Source organism: Parasteatoda tepidariorum, chromosome 9 (assembly GCF_982258835.1).
Source record: "Parasteatoda tepidariorum strain Cologne lab strain chromosome 9, Ptep-v5.0, whole genome shotgun sequence".
In the NCBI taxonomy this organism is placed as follows: Eukaryota; Metazoa; Arthropoda; class Arachnida; order Araneae; family Theridiidae; genus Parasteatoda; species Parasteatoda tepidariorum.
Window position 1 is genome coordinate 15,165,184 of NC_141763.1, and position 23,340 is coordinate 15,188,523.

Genomic DNA, 23,340 nt, shown 5'->3' on the forward strand with positions numbered 1-23,340 from the left:
AATTTTACAAAAATATTATAAGTTTTAAAAATAAAGTTATTCACTACAAAAACATGAAGCTAATTCAGAAAAGACTAAGTGAACAAAATAATTAATACTAATTGCAAATAAAATTCATCAAATACATAGAAAAGAAATTATACACTTAGTTAAAATAGCTGCTTATTTTTTTTTTAAACTGACGTTCACAGAAAGGACAAAAATAATAAGAATCCTTTTCTGAAGGCTGTAAAAATCATGGAAATCTTATTTAAAAAAAAAAAAAAAAACAGCATAAGGTATAGGAAAAGGAAGTTTTTTCTTAAGTGGTAAAACCATCTCAAAGTTATACAAAGACAACAAACACTGTTATAGAACTTTTCATTATAATATATTATTTTAATATATTGCACTGCTTTGCTCTCTTATGATGAGTGGTATATAGCTTTGGATTCAGGAATTTTACTATATATATCTATGTGAGCTTTTTTGAGTTTCAGATTTTAATTTCAAATTTTTATTTTAAAAAGGGTCAATAATTATTTTTTTAAAAGCACATGGTATTTTGGGTGGCCACTCTAATCTGGAAAAAATATTCCCTGTGTTTTCCATGTACATATTAAACACAACATATTAAGAGGAAACACATTATCACTACCGGAGAAACTTAGAGAAAAAAGGTACAGCTGAACATACTTAAAACAAATAATGCTATAGTAAATTAAATAGCTTAATATGGTTGAAATATCATCCTTAAATATGCCATAGATTGCACTTTGAGTAATCACCATTTTTTAAAAGACGAAAATAAGAAACAAAATTCCCTGTATTTTAGGTGATTTTTAAATTCCCTGTATTTTCCAGGTTTTCTTTGTGGAGTGGCATCCCTGTATAAGTAAGAATTTTAGATAATAGTAAGATTATTATGTCATAAAATTCGAAGACGGAAAAAAAAATTATTATTAAACTGATAGAGCTTTGATGTACGGAAAAATTTAGAGCTCCATATCCATGCAAAACAAAGCTCTGGGTCCTTTTAATAAATAAAAATAAATTGTATTGTCATCATATTACTCTTGTAACATTGAAGCCTAACTGTTAAACTACTTTTCATAATTGTTATAACATAGTCCAACCATAATTAAAACATAGTTATGATTAGCTGAATTAAAACTATCATATCAATTAATAAATTATTAAAATTCATTTAGAGTACATTTTTGTTTTGTTTTATTGTCTTAGTAATAATATAAACAACTTGAGATTAAAAATTTAAGAAATATCTTGAGTAATTTCTTGCTATTCCTAAAGTATAAAAATACCATAAATGAACTCTTAAAAAAGTTTAACAAAAATTCATCCCAATTCTAAAAATTAATTTATTAAATATTACACTAGTCATCAGCAGCCCAGAAAGGCATTTCTGTTTTAAATTGCCATTGGTCACTCTCATATTTATAAGCATGCAACATCATCAGCAGATTAGCTTGCTTTGGATCACGATATTTTTGCTTACAAAAATGACAACTCTCATCGTACTTAAATCTCGATGAATCTTTTTCATATCTTTCACCTTTAAATGCGTGTTGGCTATATTTACTTGTCAGCACATGCAACAAGTCTTCATCATCAGCCGTAGGTCTTCCTGGGGAGTTCTCCAACCACCAATTTGAGGAGTGTTCCTCTACTAAATCATTCAAAAGTTCTTCAATAGATTTGTTAAACAAGCCATCTTTACCTTTTTGGGGACCAAAAACATGACTATTATACAAATAGTCATTGATAATCGGATGACCTAGATACTGTAAATGGACTCTTATTTGGTGAGTTCGGCCCGTGTGGGGTCTACACAAAACGACGCTGGATTTCCCGTCGAAACTCAACTTCTCGAACTCGGTGATGCTCGTCTTTCCGAGGGGACTCACTATGTTTATACCGACTTTGTTAAAGACCTGTTTAATAGGTTTATTGCAAACAATAATTCCATCAGGAAATTCCCCCTCAACTCTGCTCACATACTCTTTTCTGATATTACGCAAATTTAAGAGATCGTGCAACTCCCGAGACTTCTTAGAGTTTTTAGCATATATCAGCACACCTGATGTCAATCTGTCCAAACGATGTGCTACATATAAATTTTTATAGCCATACTCTAGAGACAAAACATTAGATATGGTGTTGTAATTATAAAGAGCGCATGGATGAACTGGTAGCGACGGTGGCTTATCGATGACTAACAATTCGTCATCTTCATAAATGGTGTGAATAGGTGATGCCAAAACTGCATGCTCGTGTCTATGAATTGTCGATTCAATGAGATCACCATTCTTTAGAACGTAATCAGCACTCACTGCTTTACCGTTGACTTTCAGTTTTCCATTTGTGGCTCGTATAACGTATTCTTCTCGTGGGTATAGAGAGAATTCATTAGCATAGCAATCAATTAACTTCCGTCGTATCCATCGTCCTTTGCAATACGTAGAATGAGTGTAGTAATAAGGATATACCTTACGCATTCCGTTTTCTATGTAATAAGGGAATTCGGAGTCCCCACCTTTCTCAGAATTGGGCGTTTCTAAAGATGGAAGTTCAGATTTGCTCTTATTTTTTAAAGCAGCAAATGAAGAGTGACATTTCTTAAAACCTGGCAAAAAAGATGCCAAGTTTATATATTTACCTTTCAAAATCATTTGAAGTAATAGGATTAGATTAGTATGATTAAAACAATCCTGATTAACAATATAAGACAGGATTTTGAAATAACGATATTCTTACTCATAGATATAAACACAGATAAAGATACTACTATAAAACTATATTTTAAATCAATCAAATAAATATTTTAAATATACTATTAAACTATAACTTATTTTCTTTGGCCCTGTTTGTGGATTGTACAATTTCAAAGCTTTTTCAGCATCAGCTTGTAGCTTTTGTAGTTTGAAAGAAAAAGTTCGATAAGGAAAGTTAGGTCCATTCTAAACATACGTTGCTTATGAATAGATAGCGAAAAAGTTTTGCTTCGATCTTTGCATGAAGCGAAGTGATTTTATTTACTGTCTGAGCTGTCGGTCTTAATCTGTTTTCGCTGAACTGGGTTCATATGTTTACAGTTTTTCCTAAATATTACATATATTTCTTGCAGAAAACATTTTTGTGACACTTTCTTCCAGGTAATTGTCTAAATTTTTTTTAGCGGAATGATTGTTGTTTTACAACATCGAGTTTCTCGAATTTCATCGTTCTCATTGTTCCTGAATTATTTTGATAGCTTTTAGGTTCTAAATTTTTTTGGAAATAGCTTAAAGTGTTAACCCAAAGTTAAATAAACTGAGTTGCTGGAACTCCTGCTAAAAAAAGTGTATTTTGTTGAAAAACTTAAAAAAAATTTTTTTTTTCTGCTGATGCAATAGTCAAAATAATAATTGAAACATTCTGTTAACAGGTATAAATAGTTTAAAGTGAAGGATTGATGTTTTTATGAAATGAAAAAGAAAAAAAACTAAAGTATAAAGTTAAATAAAGAACGAAAAAAACTATAGTCATTCTTACTAAATGTTTAAAATTTATAATTGTGCCCAAGTTTAAAATGTAACAAATATGATTTTAATCAATATTAATTACTGAAATTAGAGGGGGATATTTCGGTATCGTTATCTGTCGCGTCAATTACAATCCAGGAAGCTGCCAAGACTTGGTGATTTTTTTGTCAAAAATCACGATGCGGAAATCTCCCCGACTAGAGTATATTTTGATTTCTAATTTCTACTCTAATTATTGTTTATTATAATTTATGTATTTGAAGAAATTGGATTTTGAATTTTATTATAATTAATGCATTTGAATTAAGAAATTTGGTTGAATAGTTTTTGAAAGTTGCAAAATTAGGATATCCATGAAATTTTTTAACAGTTTAGTGTGATTATTACCTAATTTATACAGGCATGTGATTCTTCCTTTAATTCACAAAATTCAGCAATTCTCAAGATTGTTTATTCATGTACTTCCGCGAGTCAATAATTTATATTCTGACAAAAGTTTCTGTTCCGCTAATTTCAAGTTTAAATTGTGTTAGCTATTTAAAATCTTGTACAGTAAAACCTCGCTACAACAATATTTTGGGCACCAAATAAATATATTGTTGTAGAGGTGAATGATATATTATTATAACGAGGGCCTACCTACTTTGGGAACATAATAAGATTTTTTTTAAATTTTAATGTTATATGCGTATTAACTATAAATGTATTTATATATTATGCAAAAAATTAGTTTAAATATGAAATCAGATTGAAATGTTACATCCGTGATTTCGTAAGAGATAAGGGAGGAAATTCTAAGAATGGAAGGTGTTCGGGTGGTCTATGTACACCAAGAATGGTGTATTGAAATCTGAGTACAAAAGCCATTCACTGTGGTGAAATGAAATAAGATAAGTACATAATCAGCAGTAATACTTCTCTTGTCAGAAAAGACCGGAAAAAAAGGCAAAATATAATAAAATAAGATTTTTTACATTACAGTACAGAACCCGTTATCCGGAAATCAGAAAACCGGAAAACCAGAAAACCGGAACGAAATTCGATAAATTTTCCCGCCATTTTTTAAACAAAATTTTTTTTTCCTTATAAGATTTTAGGATTTTTCTTTCTTTTTTGAAAGATGTTCACCTTACCATCATTTTGGAAATAATCATTAGTGTATTACTTCATCGTTTTTTCTTCTTTTCAAGATTATTTCCTAAAAAAATTTTTTTTTTAGTTGGGTTTAACAATAAAAAAACGGCTTTTTGTAGCGATTCAGAAAACCGGAAAAATCAGTTATCCGGAATAGTGATGGTCCCGATCGTTCCGGATAATCGGTTCCCTACTGTATTTGAAAACCAATAATAAATGGAGAAAATATGGTTGAAATTTGAAAAAAATTTTTGTAGCAATAATTGCTGGCTAAAATATGATCAAAAGACTAACATATATTTACGATGGAATCAGTGCGAATTGTGAACGATAAAATAAAGACTAAAATGCGTTATTAAGAATTTTTATGTGCGTAATATATTAAAAATAATTAATAGATTACATTAAACCAAATTTATAAAAAAAGGGGGGAAATGTATTGCATTAATTAATTCTCTTCCTATAAATCTGAATTTGCAACAAAAGTCCTCACTCACGGTCATATTTTATTAAAGTATAAAAGATTATGTTCTTTAAGAAAATGAAAGGAAAGGAAAAAACATGATTTCTAAAGTAAACTTTCTTAACCATTTGTGATTTTGGAATATAAATATATTTTTTATATAATCCATTTGAAATTTTGCTGATGCCAGACAGTATCGAATTTTTATTTCTCAAATGGGAATTAAAAAAAATCGTGAGCATTTCTTCTGTAGAAAAAAAAAAAATTCTTTCTAAAAATTTTTTACTTTTTAAAATTAAAATTTTTCTGCATGAATATTCTGCCACAATGTTCATGTTATATACTTGCCTTTATTTTTATTTGGCTGCAATTAAATTGAATTAATTTTAATATGACATAACAACAGGAAAATTGTGAATTTCAGTTACCACTTTTTTGCGCTCGATGCCATCGTAAGTCCATGTTTCAATCATCTTTTTTTCTAGTGCATTGATTTTCTCATGGTTTATAAAATTCTGTTCTTTTTACAACATTCCAAATTTGACTTGTGCATTTAATACACATAATGCCGAATAATTTAATTAAACTATAACTCAAGAATAACTATCATAAATATATATTATTTTACTGTTTCAGCCAGAACATGTTTTTAGGAAAATGTATAGCGCTTTGTGCTTGTTTTAATACTTTTGTTTCCATTTGGTCACTGTTTATTTTTTTAATATTTATAATCTAATTCTGCAAATAGTTATTTATGAAAATCCTTTTTCTACAGTTAGGCCACAATGTCTAAACGCAGTCAACCACATTGGGTATGTCCATCATTGTCTGAGAAAGCAACCTTGAAGTTGTACAACAGTCTGACCAGAGAAAAGGTAAAGAGGGATTTGTTTAAACGTTAATAAAAATCCCAAAATATCACCTTTTTTTTTCTTGATATAACAAATGATTGGCTTGTGTAGTTTGTTTCCAACTTCTTTTTAGAATAAAACAAACTATATGCATTTCTCGGATGCTTTTATTTTGTAATACAGGGTTGCCCCTCCACAGGGAAAACCAGGTAAATACAGAGAATTTTGATTTTTTCTTTATAAACTGGGAAAATACAATGAATTTTGTTTCTTATTTTCGTCTTTATGAAAAAAAGTTGACCACTTAAAGTGTCATCTATAGGATATTTAAGGATAATATTCCAACTATACTAAACTATTTCATTTACTATAGCATTATTTAAGTATGTTCAGCTGTTACTTCTTTTCTCTAAGTTTTTCCAGCAATTAAAACTAGTGTAGTTAACCGAATATAGCTCACTCAAAGGCACAGTAATTGTGTTTCTTCTTAATATATTGTGTATAATATGTGCTGGGAAAACACAGGTAAATCTTTTTCCAGATTTGAGTGGCAACCCTGTAGTATTGCTATTCGCCTCTGGCTACCACCTGATTCGCCTTTTTAAATAAGTAGAATTTCAAGATTTTAAATAGTGCTGTCTAAAATCGAGACAATATATAAGTATTAAAAATATTTATATTGTTCAATCATATTAAGTAAGAGTGTTAAGTGAAAGTGGATTTAAATTTTGTCCGTTTTATGTTCATATGGGATCATGATGAATTTGTTATTAAAGTGTTCCCTGTGGTAGAATTTTTTCTGGTTTTCTGCAACAAACTTCCCCAGCATTAATATTTTTCTTTAAGATACTTTTAATTAAAACAATTATTAATTTAACCCTTTGACGGTTAGAGAAATGAGTAGTTTTCGCTTCATTAATTCGCACAGTATTACAAGCAAAATTACGACTTGTGGATGAATGGATGTATGAATGGGTCCGCCCTATAAACGGGTGTGATGTATGGTGTGGCAGAAGTTGAATTTTTGGCCATAGATGGCGCCACTGGAAAACAAGAACAATTGCACCCCCTCTGCCTAAGCAGGTATACGTCAACAGCACAACAACATTACCTGAAATGAAACCGATCAGAATATTATACCATGAGAAATGCGAAAACATGAACCCATTGTGTCTTGGAATTATATGTTTTACTTTTCTCTTCAATTTTCAATCTTGTTGTATTCTTTTCTTAAATTATATATATATATTTATATATATATATATATATATATATATATATATATATATATATATATATATATATATATATATATATATATATATATATATATATATATAAAGCATGTATCCTTATATATATATTTTTTAAATAGGAAGTATTTATACCTCAGTTTGGGAACAAAGTTTTGTGGTACAGCTGCGGACCAACTGTGTATGATGCATCACACATGGGACATGCAAGGTATTTCATTTTTGATGTGTTTTCAAATTTAACATATACATACATATTCCTCTTCACTCCGATTTGGAACAAAGGGCTTCTATAATGGCTTCTACTTTTCACTCTATTTGTGGGCAAATATTTTTTTCTCTCCACGTGTTTCCTATCAGTTTCAATTCTCTTAGAATGTTCCTATGCCAAGTAATTTTACCTCTTTTTCTATTGCTCTGAGGGTTCCAATCAAAAATTCTGTTTTCCTTCAAATTTTTCTGGTTTGGGTAGATCATGACCAATTCTTTTTCATTTACTTATTTTAATTTTTCTCCTCAATTGGTTTTTGATTCGATTTTTCTAAAGATTTTCTCGTTAAATATTTTATGTAACCACTTGATAGGTGTAAGATTCTTCTTAAACTGTTGTTTATAAATACTTGAAGTTTTATCACGTTATTTTTATTGCAGTGTCATGACTCAGATACATAATGTAAGACAGAATTAACATTGGTAACACTGATTTATTTTGAATTTGTTATATTTTTGTTTTTCCAAAATTTACTGAGAATAGTGTAACTGCTTCAGGCTTTGTTTAGTAGTATATCTTTACCAATTCCTTTTTTGTTGTTAATTGTGCTTCCAAGATACATAAAACTGTTTACCTCTTCTAGTTAGTTATTTTCTATGAATATATTGTTTAGTTGTCTAGGATTAATTTTTAAAATTTTAGTTTTATTTAGGCTGATAATAAGCCACTTTTTCTTTGCCTCTACGTTTAAAATGTGTGTGTTTTGTTGATGCATTTATTATTATTATTTATTATTGTCTTTAAAATTTAAAGGCAGTCATAAATGCTTCTACAGGGTGTGTAGCATTTTTAAAAAGTGTTTAAAGGTTATTATTTTTTATTTACAGTTTTTAAAAGCCCGTAAAGATGCTTTTTTTTTATTTGGAGTTTGAAAAAAGTGCTTACTTTTCTCTTTTAAAAGGGAGATTTTTTTCTTTACTGTATCAATTGTCCTTCTAAATTACAAAAAAATGCATGATTTTCACAATTTTCTCTGCAATATATATCAGAAACTAGTTATTTTATCATGATTATATAAAGTTTTTGAAAATGTTCTTGAATTTTATTGATTTTATGTTTATAAATTAAGAACTTTAAACAGTAGAAAAAAAAACTTTTTTTTACACACACACACAGATCCTATTAATGATTTTTTTTTTTGGAAAGTGATTTTAAATATTTTTTAGTGCTTAAAAAATATAAAAGGTGCTTACTGTTTGTTGAAAAAATTGGCTATGCACCTGGTTCTGCATAAAAATGTTTTTTTTCTTTTCTTTTTAGATCTTATATTTCATTTGATATCTTGCGTAGAGTGTTGTCAGAATATTTTTCTTATGATGTGTTTTATGTAATGAATATCACAGATATTGACGATAAGGTAAGTCTAGCTTTTTTCTTGTTTTTTTTTTATATTTATCTTCTTATTTTTTATATATATATCTTATCTTTTCTTATTTATTTTCTCAAGCATCTTATTATTTACAGGGGGAAAAAAATCCTAACTGAAGGATGCACTACACTAGCTAATGCATTTTCTAATATTTATAAGCATGAATTCTAATGCTTAATTTGTTGAGTTGTACAGTACACGAAAAAAAATCCATCCTGAATAACTTTTTTCTACTGATTGGATTTCATGTACTAGGACTCAATCTTGATAATTCAAGGGGGCCAGACTTCAAATATGTTAATTAGTACATGCAATATTTTAAGTTAATAATTCAGACGCAACATCAAACTTTCTCTGAATAAACATACTTTCCCCCCCCCCATAGATTTAGACAAATTCCCCCTAAATCGAGTCGTAGTTCCAATCCTGGGAAATATGATACCAACAGTTTGGTCAGGGAAGCAGTGTAAAGTTTGTACCCTTTAATGTTAGTTTTACTTATTTCATTATATGTCTTCAACTTCTTAAAAAATTTTTCTCTCACAATTATAAAATTTGTTTTTCCAAAGATAATTCTATACAAAAATAAATTTTTATCATTTTATTTAAGTGTGAAATATTTTCTATTTTGTCCTAATTTTATAACCAAAAATGCAAAATTTGAACGAAATCGGTCAGAAATCTAATTTTAAAGAAGTTGTATATTTAAAATTAGATTTCTCAGACTATTCAGCTGATTTCTCAAAGTTTGCATTTTGATGCATAAAAATACATTTTTACTTTTCAGAAATTTTTCAACTATCATTAGTAAAATAATAAAAAATAAAGATTGACTAAAGTTGATTCTTTTTGCATGGAATTATCTTTTTTGAAAAACCAATTTTAATAATTGTTGGCAAAGATTTTTCAATTTCCTTTAAGAAGTTCTCGAGATCTGGTGATATACACAAAAAGTAAAATTAACTTTAAAGGTTTCAAACTTTTAACTGCTCTTTTGCTTAAACAATTGAGACCATTTTTCTCAGAATGTATTTATTAATTTTTTTTTACTAAAGTTGAACACCTGACCCGATTCTGAGTTTACATCTATCAATGTCTAAACTCTGTAACCTTGAAATTTTAAACCCAACCCAAAAAAGAAGAGATCTTCTAGAACATTATTAAAAACTAACCTGCATTTGCATTGCGAGGAAAACTATGAAACCTCTCACGGTTAACTGGGTAGCAAGAGGATTATATTATAATTATAACCGTTGTTGAACAGCCAACCCAATTTTATGGGTTTACAACTACTAATGTTCAACTCCGTAACCTTGTCATTTTGAACCCAATCTAGAAGACAAGGGAACTCCTGGATCAAGTATTGGGAGAAATTTGCCTTTATGGAGGACTGTTTGATGGAGCTAACCCGCACTTGCGCTACATGGAGAGGAAGACCACGAGATCCTCTCACATTTAGCCTGATGGCAAGGGGACTTTAACCCATGATCCATCTACCACTGAGGATATTTCACATTAGCACTGTGGTTGGTGCAAGCCGGATGCATAATTTGTATCAACTGGGATTCGAACCCGTTTCGCTGCGTTGGAAGGCAGACGCTCTATCTCCTGAGTCATCGTGGCTTGTGGCAAGATGATTGTAATCCGTGATCCATCTGCCACTGAGGAGGATATTTTACATCAGCAGCAGAATTCATATCAACCAGCCACTGCTTCAATTTGAACCTAACTCACCTCATTGGGAAGCAAACACTCTATCCCTTGAGCAACTGCGGCTACATTTTTTAAAAATCATTGAAAATTATATAAAAATTTTATTGCTATTTTTTATTCAGAAAAAATATGTTTTAATGTCTGATTTCGTAACTTAAAATATTGTCTAGAATAGAAAAGTCATTACCATACAACTTTTCAAACATTTAAATATTCATTCTGGCATTTATTAAAAAACTAAATAAAAGTTATTAATAATAAGCGTTGATGTAGTTCCAAGAACTATGGAGTGTATATCAAATGGCAAAAACAGGTGGTAGTGAATGATGATAATTTTTTTGGTGGTCATTTGTCTTTTTGGAATGATAATTATTTTTTGATGGTCACTTTTTTTTCAAAGTGATGATAATTTTATTTAGTCACCGTGTAGCAAGCGACAACCTCTAATCTTGCTCTTCATTTGGTTTAATCTTAAACTGCTGTCATAGAAGAATATGCTTATTTTTCACTTTTCACTCAGTAGGAGCTGTACTGGAAATTTTCTTTTGTCCTTTCCTCTTTCTATTCTTGCGTATTTCACATTAATGAGTAGAGGAATTGTGGTGTAATCTGCTATTGATTGCTAGTCATTGTATGTAAGAAACTGTGGGTGTAGTGTGACTTAATGGCTTCTATAAAATGTTCAGTATTTTATTGTAAAGTGGAAAAAATTTATTTCATGATACAATAAAGCAATCAGCTGGGAGGGTTAGCTTAAAAGGCTGAGACTGCCGCTCAGAGAGTTAATTGAAAAAAGCAGTTTTTCTCTTATATTATCTTCTGCAATGAACCTTGAAACTATTTGTGGTGTAATTACCAGTATAATTATTAAATATCAATTCACTAGTGTGTAAGACCTGCTAACTCAATTCAATCTTGAGGTATTTCTTGATAGATGGAGGTTTTCATAGTCGAAAGTTCACTCCCCATAGTAAATACTCAATAGATATCAAGAAAGAAAATGGGTAAGTCTTATGTCTTAAATCAATTCGACGCTTTATTAATTGTACCAAAAGAAGAAAAAAAACTTATTTGAAATTGACATTTGTTAATTAACATATTTTGTTGGAGGAGATATGAATATTCTGCACTTGTAAGTTATTTTTTTCCTCATTTTGTGTATATTTTTTTCATAACTTATTATGTTCATCATTTTCGGAAATGTGTAAAAAAAAAAAACGAGAGTATTGTACGGAATCAAACTGTACTAAAGCGACAGATTTTATAAAACAAAATTTATTTGAAACATTAATCACATATCAACAAAGCTACTATTATTTCAATTTCCGTAATGGTATATTCTTAAAATAATTACAAACAACTAAAATAATAAAAAACTCAACAAAATACAACTAACTCTCAGACATTTGAAAATTGTCTGCTTTTTTTTATCTTGTTGTACTGTTTGTTTTATTATATATGTTAGCTAGTACTTTTTAGGACTTCTTTTAGAACTTATAGTATCTTCGAAAGTAAATTTTCTTACCAATGATCAATGATTTTCTTTCCAGATCATCAAAAGAGCTCGCCAGAAATATTTGTATGAAGAATACGTTAAAAACCACTCCGATATTAAGAAAATTATTTCTGATGTACAAGAAGCTATTAAGGTAGTTTTATGTTTTCTTAAACAGTTTTTGTATTATTGTTTAACTTTATTGAATATTCGTTGGTTTATTTGGATCCATTGCAAGTTTTACATTTTTTTTTAAATGTCTTCAATGAAATATTATTTGGTTTGTGTTTTTTTAATGGCTATGCAAGTAATTTTGTGCATTACTGAATAGTCACAGATTTTTCGTATTGATGAAGCAATTTGTAGGAAACATGAATGTAATCTTTAAAAAGATGGAAGTATTTGTAAAATGAAATTCTGTAAAAGAACAATGATACATACAGTTTGTATAACTGTTCCGTATACAGAACAGCTGTACAAAATCAGAGAAACTACAAAGCGGGAAAGCTTGAACATCGGTCATTAATATTGCTCGTAAGAAATAATTTTATTTAAAGCATTTTCCCATTCTAACCCTTTCAAGTTTAAATCAAAAAGGCGTAACACGGTTCTTCGATTTTAAAAAAAAATTCCTTTCACTTTTTGTTGCTGTCTCTTTTTGATATATTTGATTTTATGTATCATCATCAAAGGAACACGTTTGAAAGTGTTTTTAAAAAAATATTTTAAAAATTAATTTTAAATCAAAAGATTGAACTTAAGTGCTGAAATTTGAATTTTTGCGATCAAAAACTAATTAATTTAATTAAGTAGAGGTTTTTCCATACAAACAGATATCTCTGTTGTCAGTTTTGCTCTCTATTTCTTTCATATTTATGTAATAGTTTTATTATTTTTTTTATTGGAGTAGAACCTTGTTTGATCCTTTTATATGGGACCATTCATTGTGAACAGTAGATAAAGAAAAAGAACGAAGACCACTCAGCATAAAATATCAAATAATGTTTAGAAATATTATGAAGAGTAAAACTTAAAAATTAATAAATTTACAATAATTTTAAAAATATTATTTGAAATGAGTTTTTTCTTGTTTATTTTATTATTATTTTTTTAATAACGGTCGACACTGAATTTTTGTTCTTTGCCTTAGAAAACGCTGGACTTGTTATTCATTTATCGTTACCCGGTGGGCACCTGTCAATCACAGGTGTCCGCCGAATCACGGAGTCGAGTAACATTACCCACGCTACACCGCGCTACAAAGCGAAATAAATTCCATTTTTTTTTTAAATCTTAGTAAGATTTCTGAGCAATATATTAGTGGGAATCTGCTAGTTTTAAAAAAATTCCTGAACTGATATTATTTGCGTTATAAAAATAGCATTTGTGCCGGAACCAGTAAAATTAAATGATGCGCTTGGAAACGACAGATCGAGGTTCGACTGTATTGTATTCTTATTTGAAACTTCATTTGACTAAACAGTTCATTATCTTAGGATAGATTGAACAACCATTTTTCATGTGTTATATTTTGTTAAATGTGACACTATTAGTGATAATGAAGTATCAATCCTCACATTAAAAAAGTAAAAAAATAAGGGTTTATTCATATTTTGTATGATACCAGGGTATTTGGGGCAAAAGCCCCCTAAACCAGTGTTTATACAAAGAAATATTGGTAGCTTATAAATTTAGGGACAACAAAGTTGTCATTTTGAATTGTTTTTCAAACAAATTCTTTAAATTTGTTTCAATCTTATGCTTGACTATGAAGTCTATTTGTTATACAATTTTTTATTTACTGGGATTGCTTTATTGTTATAGCCTGGTTTTGTTTTGAAGTTATTATTTTTATTTAAAAAAATGGATTCTAAACAAAATATGTTATAAAAAATTTTTAACAATGTTTGCATATTTCTAGAATTATGAAACTGTTTTGGAAGCTACATCTGATAAGGATAAGAAGACAATGATTGAAAATCTGATTGAAAGAACCAAAAATGCAGTTGACGTAGCAAATTCATTGAACAAACCTGGAAGTGATGAAGCAAAAGTAAAATTCAATTTTACATGGTTTTTATTTATTTATTTTTCTTCATGCTGCTTTATTAATTTAGCATTTTTGTCGTAAATTTATTTGCCACATGACAGTTCTATTTACTTAGCAAATTTTCTAACCATTTTTGATTTATTACTTTTCTGGTATTGAATCTTCTACTTTTTATGTAATTTTTCCAAATGAAGTGTCGGGACATGATTTTTTTTGTTAAACAAATATTCACAGAAAACATGAAGGCATTCCAGGGTGAATCCTGTATTGCATTCATGTTTCTTTCATTCTATTTTAATTTAATTACAATTCCCTAATAGTTTTGTAAATTTTTAAATAGGTAGTATTTGAGTGATATTAGTGATATTTTGTTAGTGAATGAATTTAGTGATATTTGAGTCTTTTTTTACAACCGTCGTTGAATTGCCAACCCAATTTTGGGTTTACGACTACTAATGTTCAACTTCGTAGCCAATGTTCAATTTTGAACACAATCTGGAACACTTTTTTGATGGAACTAACCCCTATTTACCTTACATGGAGAGGAAAACCGCGAAAACCTCCCAGGGTTAGTCTAATGGCAAGGGAACTCTAACCCATGATCCGTCGTTTACCACTGTGGTCGGTGCGAACTGGATGCGGAATTCAACCAGCCATCTCTGGAATTCGAACCCTATTCACCTTATTGGAAGACAAACTCTATCCCCTGAGTCTTCACGACTCTTGAGAGTCTTATTGATGATTTGATAATCTTTAATCATCATAACCTGCATTATATTCACTTTTTGAACCAAAATAAATTTGAAAAATTTTACTTTACACGTTTAGTTTTTGTTCTGTTTCATTTTAAAGGCCTTATTTGAATAACTTGGGTTTTGGGATACAGACCCTTAAGATCTTGTGGGGAGAGTAGTTACAGACCATGTCAACCTTCATCTATGAAAAGGTACCCCAACATAGAGTCGAGTTAACATGTCTTATATACTAGTGAATTGTAGTTGTAATTTTGTAGTGGTAGATACGCTACAGTACTCCCCCACCAGAATTATAGCTATGATAGAATTCGATGAATGGATGCCACTAGTTGATTCATTTCTGTTTTGTGCAAAGCCGGGAGAGCTGTATTAAGATCAGCGTATTTTTTTGAGTGCTGAATGTGAGAGGTGTATTACAATCACGGTCGTAGTCGCTCCTGTGTTGCCGTTAGCAGTCGAGTGTATGCAAGCCAACGTTGTGTGTCATCGAGATGAGACTGAATAGCAACTGCGTGGGGAGGTGGATAATGATGCAGTCACAAGTAGCAAGTCAACTGTTTAATGGGGACCATCCAACGAAGTAGGCGTTACTGCCGATGTAGGCGTATCCAGATCAAAGTGGGCGTTTTTGCCAAGGTAGGCGTGTTCACATCACGTCCGAAGGTCACCAATGTGGGGGGAGTAGTTACAGACCATGTCAACCTTCATCTATGAAAAGGTACCCCAACATAGAGTCGAGTTAACATGTCTTATATACTAGTGAATTGTAGTTGTAATTTTGTAGTGGTAGATACGCTACAGTACTCCCCCACCAGAATTATAGCTATGATAGAATTCGATGAATGGATGCCACTAGTTGATTCATTTCTGTTTTGTGCAAAGCCGGGAGAGCTGTATTAAGATCAGCGTATTTTTTTGAGTGCTGAATGTGAGAGGTGTATTACAATCACGGTCGTAGTCGCTCCTGTGTTGCCGTTAGCAGTCGAGTGTATGCAAGCCAATGTTGTGTGTCATCGAGATGAGACTGAATAGCAACTGCGTGGGGAGGTGGATAATGATGCAGTCACAAGTAGCAAGTCAACTGTTTAATGTGGACCATCCAACGAAGTAGGCGTTACTGCCGATGTAGGCGTATCCAGATCAAAGTGGGTGTTTTTGCCAAGGTAGGCGTGTTCACATCACGTCCGAAGGTCACCAATGTGGGGGGAGTAGTTACAGACCATGTCAACCTTCATCTATGAAAAGGTACCCCAACATAGAGTCGAGTTAACATGTCTTATATACTAGTGAATTGTAGTTGTAATTTTGTAGTGGTAGATACGCTACAATCTTATGAATGAATTATTTTCCATCTTGCCTGATTTTATGATATTTGAAGCCTTATTTGCATGCCATGCAAAATAAGGCTGGAGGTATACTCAGGGTTATATTGGTTTTTAATAGTCATGATCAATATTAATTTTGAGAGCCATGATGGCTCAGGGGGGTAATGTGAATTGCGAGTTAGCTCGATCAAAAAGTCCTTCACGAAGACAAATTTCTCACACTGCCTCATCCAGGAGTCTTCTGGATTGGGTTCAAAATTACAAGGCTACGGAGTTGAACACGTAGTCGTAGAACCAAAATTGGGTTGGTTGTTCAAGGACAGTCATAAAATAAAATAAAAAGGATATTAATTTTGAACAGTTACCCTCCCCTTGAAATTTAGTATTTAATTTATTTAATGCTAATCATATACATTTCACTAGCATATGCATAGCTGCCAACTGTCCAGAATTTTTCAGATTTGTTCCTAATTTTTAAATCGAATCTGAAAATCTGATATTTTTATAAAAAATCCGAATTTTTGTAAAATTGCAATATTTTTGTTTTTAAACCAACCCTTTGTTCTGATCGCCGCAATCGTGATTATTGTGCAGAAGTAATTTTTAGTAGCTTTTTATTGGAAAATACTATTCCAATAGCTGTTGCTGATCATTTCACTAAATTAAATCTTAAACTACTATTATTATTTTTTTAAAAATGTATTGTAGTATTTAAACATTTGTATCAGAAATATTTGTTTAGTATGTAGTTTAATATTTACCTGTGTTTTATAATTTTGAGAAGAATAATTATATATTAATAGGTAATGGTTATTTCTTTAACTATTATACCAGTATTCCTAATTATAAAATATTAATATCATAAATTTCCCACAAAAGATAGTGTTTATAGTTTTTTTTACTAATTTACATAAGGGTTTTAAATATAAGTCTATTAATGATAATGTTATTATTTAATAGTTAAATTTTTGTCTTACTCTCATAATTGGTGCGTATAATTTTGTCGCATATAGTGGTCCTTATTTTTTATTCCTAAGGTTGGCAGCTATGGCATATGATAAATTGAGTTTACATTTGTCACATTGTTTTATTCCAACATAACATCAAGATATAGCACAAACGTTTTGACTTTTTTTCACAATCTATTTTATGTAATTTGTGTTGAATTTGAGTGACATTTTCAAATAATAAATTTTGCTGTTGTTTTTAAACTTAGACATTTTTGTGATTCATTTTGAATTGTTCCAAATTTGTAAATATTGGGGAAAAACTGACACCTCAGTTAATTGCATAGGATGTGAATTTGACAAATAATTTGTGTTTAACGTTCTTCAGTATTGCTCATTAGACATCAGGTCTAATTGTATCTCAGAAAATAGAATTTTGGATTCTGCTTTTGGTGAATTGTAATGTTTAATTGACGAGAAGTGTAATTATTGAAATTGAGTCGATTTAGAAACAGCTCTCACTTGCTTTGATCCCTATCAGCCAGTTTTAGACGGTTGAAATAACTTTTTTTCAAAACTAGTTTTGAATGCATAAAATTATAACCAATTTTTGTACCAGTCTTAAGATAAGAAAGAAATGACTTGAATGATTGTGAAACTAACTGTTTATGTTGTCATCAGCGATTAAGGCAGAAGGGGTGCGATTGTTCTTGTTTTCCTGTGGTGCTATCTATGACAAAGAATTCGACTTCTGCCACAACCGCATGTCATCCGTTTTATAGGCGGATTCATGTGGTTGTGGCATTCACTCATCCATTCATTCATTCACAGATCGTAATTTTGATCTGAACTAGAGAATGATCTATTCAGTACCCCCAGAGATATAATTTGATATGGGAACGTGGAGGACTTTGTGATCCGACAACTTTAACATGCTCCAGTCACCATTTACTACACAGGGAGTTGACGGCTGGCTGGATTCGAATTCCCATTCCTACGAACTTGGGTCCAGTTCCCTGCCAACCAGGCTATCCCCCGGCTCTGTGGAACTAACTCTTTTTAATTAGTGGAGTTGACCCTCTGTACAAAACCTTCAATTCAATCTTCTAAATTATGAATTGAATTGTCAGATTTAGATGAAGCAGATCTATCTAGATCTATCTACAGATAAAGGAACACATACAAAATTTTATTTTGTCAATGAGTTCTTGAAATATAGCATTTCAAATTTCAATCAGAAACTCATAGAAAATTATGATTCAACTAACATGCTGCAGTTATTTTGTAGAGGAAAAGCAGTATACTTAGTAGTAAGTTGGCAATTGCAATATCTGGTTATATATAACATTTAAAGATTAGTTAAGCAGGAAAACTGAAGGTTAGTCGATCTTCCTCTCAGAAATTGCTTAAAAATATCTGTCTACCTCTAAAATTTTCCTAAACTTAGCATATCAAACACTGGATGAAATAAAATAAATGTTATGAAACTATTGGGCTTTCGAGTTTTCAGCTGGTTAGAGATGTTAATTTATAAGTTATCTTTACTGTAATAATAATTATTATTGTAATTGAGGCAATCAGTAAATTTGAAGCATGGGCAAGGCCCAGGGGCATAAGGCATTCAAGAGGCCCTTGAAATCTAACTTTTTATGAATTGTATTTAAAGGAAAACTAAGAATAAACAACGTTGTCTTATATATTTTTTAAATTAAATATATGTTATTGTATAAAGAGTAAATTTTTTCTCTCAAATAGTGATTGATTATCATGCTAACACCAATAATTTGAATAGTTTATTACCGGGAAAGCTTAAAAAGGCAACAGACATGTAAGTTCACTGAAGTTTTTAGGTACCCAACACTCCCTTACTGTTCAATTTGCACCTGCAAGGTTCATACGTACCTTTAAAATAAATTAATGTGAGCAAGTTTTATTATTAAGTCATAATGTCAATAAAAAAGCTTGACCACCACCAACTCTGTTTAGTGTTTAAAATTAGTTAAATAAAGTAATAATTTGAAAAATTTAGAACCGCAGCACTGTGATACAACATCAACTTTTAAACTGGTTATGGCTTAATGTGAATTGCAAAATGTTTTTATAACTACTAAGTTTGACAAAATATTACATACCATTCTATTTTTTTCCTTAATTTGTTAAACCTTTTTATGTTTTGTTAATTTAATTATTATAATTAGCTTCCATGACTTTCAAAACTATTTAATTATTTGAGGATTGCCACTAATTGGAATCTAAATTTTTTTTAAAAATTATGCAAAGTTCATACCTGCCAAGTCTCCTGTTTTTTAACAAACGCTCCTCTATTTTATGACTATCTTCTGTTTTCCCGTATGTTCTCAAATTTTGCCGTATTTGTTGAAGAAATTAAAAAAAAAATAAAAATTTACAAATTTTGCTGATAAAATATCTGCTGATGGCAAAAATATGTCTCTTTTTCCTCAATAGATAGTACTATTGCCAGTACTGCAGTATGTTGAGTGTTAAAAGTTTAAGTAAAACTATCCTCAGTGATAAACGGATCATGGGTTAGAGTCCCTTTGCTATCAGGTTAACCGTGGGATGTTTTCGTGGTTTTCCTCTTCATGTAATGCAAATGCAGGTTAATTCCATCAAAAAGTCCTCCACAAAGGCAAATTTCTCCTTACACTTGATCCAGGAGTTCCTTTGTCTTTTGGATTGTGTTCAAAATTACAAGGCTATGGAGTTGAACATTAGTAGCCGTAAACCCAAAAAATTGGGTCGGCTGTTCAACGACAGTTATAAAATGGAATAGTTTAAGTAATTATCAATAATGGTTTAAAAAATCTTCTTTAGATTAAGATTTATGTATATATGTTTTACCTCACTAAACGTAAGTGCTTATATTATTTCCAATTTTGAATTTCTCTTTTTGACTTACATGGTTTAAAACTTTAGTTGTAGCTCAAAAAATGTCGCTAGTAAAATCTCTGCTATTTTATTTCTCCAACGTTGGCAAGTTTAAAAATGCTTTTTTTAAAATGTTTTTGAGGTAATCAAAATGTGTTTAAATTTGTTTAAAATTATTGCATAGCTTAAAAATTCCTCATTTCATGTATGTGATGTTTTTTTAATTCGATTTCAAACAACATGACATGTTATAGAGGCCCAAAACATTTCTGTGCCCTGATTGTAGAGTTTTTAATGAGAAATGTTATATTTCAGATTGTGGGTGATCTTCTTAAGCAGAGTGTAGATGTCATGAGTGAATGGCAGGATAAAGTCAATTCTGAAGTAGAGTATGATAATTCCATATTTTTTTCACTTCCTGCCGAGTGGGAGGAAGAATTTTACACAGACATGGAATCCTTAAATGCAAGTAATGCTTCCAGTATTTCATTTGAAAATGAACTCTTCCAATATATATTTAATTTAAGATTGCATTTTTATAAGTGTATTAAATTTGGTAATGAATAGTTCCAACATGTATAATGAATTTGTGTATGATATCAAGGAAGTTTGTTGAAAATTCAAAATACACACATACAGTGAAACCTTCATAATAGACCACCACTGTGTAGTGACTACCTCTATTGATGACCACTTTTGGGGTGCACGGAATTCTTTCCATAATGTTGAAGAAAACCTTAGGAGAGACCATCAACACCTCTCCCAGCGACTGAGCCCACCTGCACACCAAATGTGGAAAAGGTCAAATAAGTGAACACAAAAAATGTAAATTAACTTTTGTGGTATAAAACTAAATGCCAATTTATACAAAAAGAACATAATTATTTATTCATGTAAAATGTTCTATCAATCATAATTGGTAAATTTGTTTTTACGTATAATTTTATCAGTAAGGGTCGTTTTTATTGACGCTAAATTTTAATCATTCATCTGGTTTTCATGGCGCCAACAGAAGTGGCATTTCCACATTAAAAAAATAACACTGACTAAAATTTAAATCGTTTGCAAAAAATCATGTACTTTCCATAACAATTTTTGTTAATGAATTAACTATTTTGTTAATGAATTAACAATTTTTGTTAATGAAGTTAATGAAGGTAACCTCTAAGAACAACCAACTTCTATTAACGACCATTTTACTGTGAAACAGATAGTGGTTGCTCCTGAAAAGTTTCACTGAGTAATAATACCCTAAATATGAGGTTGCAGTGAGGAGGGTCACCAATATTTATAAAGAAATATTTATTGATGTTGGAGGTAGGCAATATTAATAGAACATTTATCCTGATGATGATGATGATTAACACTTGTTTGTTCCTGGGTGCTGGAAGAGATACGTTGTAGGTAAATCTGTTTGTCCAATAGTCAAATTGCTTACACATCATAAATTGCTTTAATGATGATAAATAATAAACTTTTGTAAGATTCCATCAAAATAGAAATTAATCTTCAGTTTTAATATACACATATTTTACTAAATATTAAATTTTGAAAATGGCCCACGGGATGTGGCTGCAGGACACTTGTGTCCCTCATCAAATCAAAAATGAGAGTGTCATGCATGGGTCATTTGAGAAATTGAAGTATAAATAAAAAAAATTTGTTAAACAAGTATAAATTTTAAAAATAATTAATTGTGCTTAAATCTTCCATATTATTTTGGTGTTTTTCACACAGTTTATTTTTTTAATTTTTTTTTAATTATATTTTGTCATAATCCTGCATAATTTAGTTTAATGTTATTTTTTTTTACAAAGTTTTAAAATTTGTTTACTTTAATACCTTCAAAAAACTAATTTTAATTTATTATAGGTTCTTCAACCGGATGCCGTGACGAGAGTAACTGAATTTATTCCTGAAATTATTGAATATGTCAAAAAGATCATCGACAATGGATTTGCGTAAGTTCATCTTTTTTGTCCTATTTCATTTTAAAGGATGATGAATATCTGTTATATGAATTGATAATTTCCGTTAGGTATGAATCAAATGGCTCTGTTTATTTTGACACTATAAAATTTGATGATATGCCTGATCACTTTTATGGGAAGTTGGTGCCTGAAGCATTTGGTGATTTGAAGAAGTTGCAAGAAGGAGAGGGTTTGTGTCATTAATTGTTTTTTTTTTCTTTTATGGTATTTTGAGTCTGTGATGTCAAAGTTCATTTTGTTTTATTGATCAATGCAACTGGATATATTAATATTTATAACAAATAGCTGTAAGCAGGGCGCATTGTCTCAGCTGGTTTGAGCATTTTGCTAATACCACAAAAGTCATTGGCTCGTTATCCCGTGTCCCATGTGTGAGTGTTATAATCACAGAGCCGTGATGGCTCAGGGGATAGAGCATTCGTCCTCCAATGAGGTGAACCGGGTTCGAATCTTAGCACTGACTGGTTGATGCAAATCCGGCATTCGCACTAACCGCAGTGATGATGTAAAATATCCTCAGTGGTAGACATCATAGGTTAGAGTTCCTTTGCCGTCAGGCTAACTGTGGGAGTTTTTCGTGATTTTCTTCTCCATGTAACGCAAATGCTGGTTAGTTCCATCAGAAAGTCCTCCCCAAAGGCAAAATTTCTCCCACTACTCAAGCCAGGAGTACCCTTATCTTCTGGATTGGGTTCAAAATGACAAGGCTACGTACATTGAACATAAGTAGTCGTAAACCCATGAATTGGGTTGACTGTTCAACAACGGTTATAAAATATAAAAATTAATGACATAGCATTACGAACTTATTTGGATACATCTGCGTTTATATTTTGAAGAAGGAACAATACGCGTAACTGAAATTTAAAGTATGGAATAAAATGTTATTCCATTTTCAAATTCTGTGTTTAAGAAATGTTACTTTCTTAAATACGCATTTTCAGCTTTGTCTAGTATCAACTGGGCAGAATCGACTGACGATATGGATTTTACGCAATGTTAAACAAACTATACTAAAGTCAAAGTTTATAATTTCATTTAGTAATGTTTTTACCATCATTTATGTTAATGGAGAAAATTTTATAATTTCTGGGGACTTCTTTCAGGTGAATTGAGCATTGGAACTGAAAGGCTGAATGAGAAGAGAAGTCAAAGTGATTTTGCTGTTTGGAAATCTTCAAAACCTGGTGAACCTTCTTGGGATTCCCCTTGGGGAAAAGTAAGTTCATTTCTTTTTTAAATATACCTCAGACTTTTCTATTAATTAAATATTTGAGATTATATCTGATTATATTATATCTATGATCATATCT

The 23,340-nt window shown here is 30.6% G+C and overlaps 2 protein-coding genes across 2 annotated transcripts in view; one reads left to right on the forward strand and one right to left on the reverse strand.

Moving 5' to 3' along the window:
• Positions 1–1,344: 1,344 nt before the first annotated feature.
• LOC107451411 (pseudouridylate synthase RPUSD2) lies at positions 1,345–2,932 on the reverse strand. The gene has a single exon (XM_043052178.3). The coding sequence runs from the start codon at positions 2,667–2,669 to the stop codon at positions 1,374–1,376; it is 1,296 nt and encodes a 431-aa protein (XP_042908112.2). The 5' UTR covers positions 2,670–2,932; the 3' UTR covers positions 1,345–1,373.
• Positions 2,906–23,340, forward strand: part of CysRS (cysteine--tRNA ligase, cytoplasmic) — a 47,852-nt gene continuing 27,417 nt past the window's right edge. The window contains exons 1-10 of the mRNA XM_087150934.1: positions 2,906–3,152; positions 5,894–5,993; positions 7,345–7,433; positions 8,754–8,850; positions 12,126–12,224; positions 13,992–14,123; positions 20,352–20,501; positions 21,909–21,997; positions 22,075–22,196; positions 23,134–23,246. Coding sequence (XP_087007060.1) covers positions 5,904–5,993; positions 7,345–7,433; positions 8,754–8,850; positions 12,126–12,224; positions 13,992–14,123; positions 20,352–20,501; positions 21,909–21,997; positions 22,075–22,196; positions 23,134–23,246 — 981 coding nt within the window. The 5' untranslated portion in view covers positions 2,906–3,152; positions 5,894–5,903. The remainder of the gene's footprint in view (positions 3,153–5,893; positions 5,994–7,344; positions 7,434–8,753; positions 8,851–12,125; positions 12,225–13,991; positions 14,124–20,351; positions 20,502–21,908; positions 21,998–22,074; positions 22,197–23,133; positions 23,247–23,340) is intronic.

What these genes read in the sequence shown, in the direction of transcription:
- LOC107451411 (XM_043052178.3), bottom strand. Translation starts at nt 2,669, where the DNA reads ATGATTTTGAAAGGTAAATATATAAACTTGGCATCTTTTTTGCCAGGT.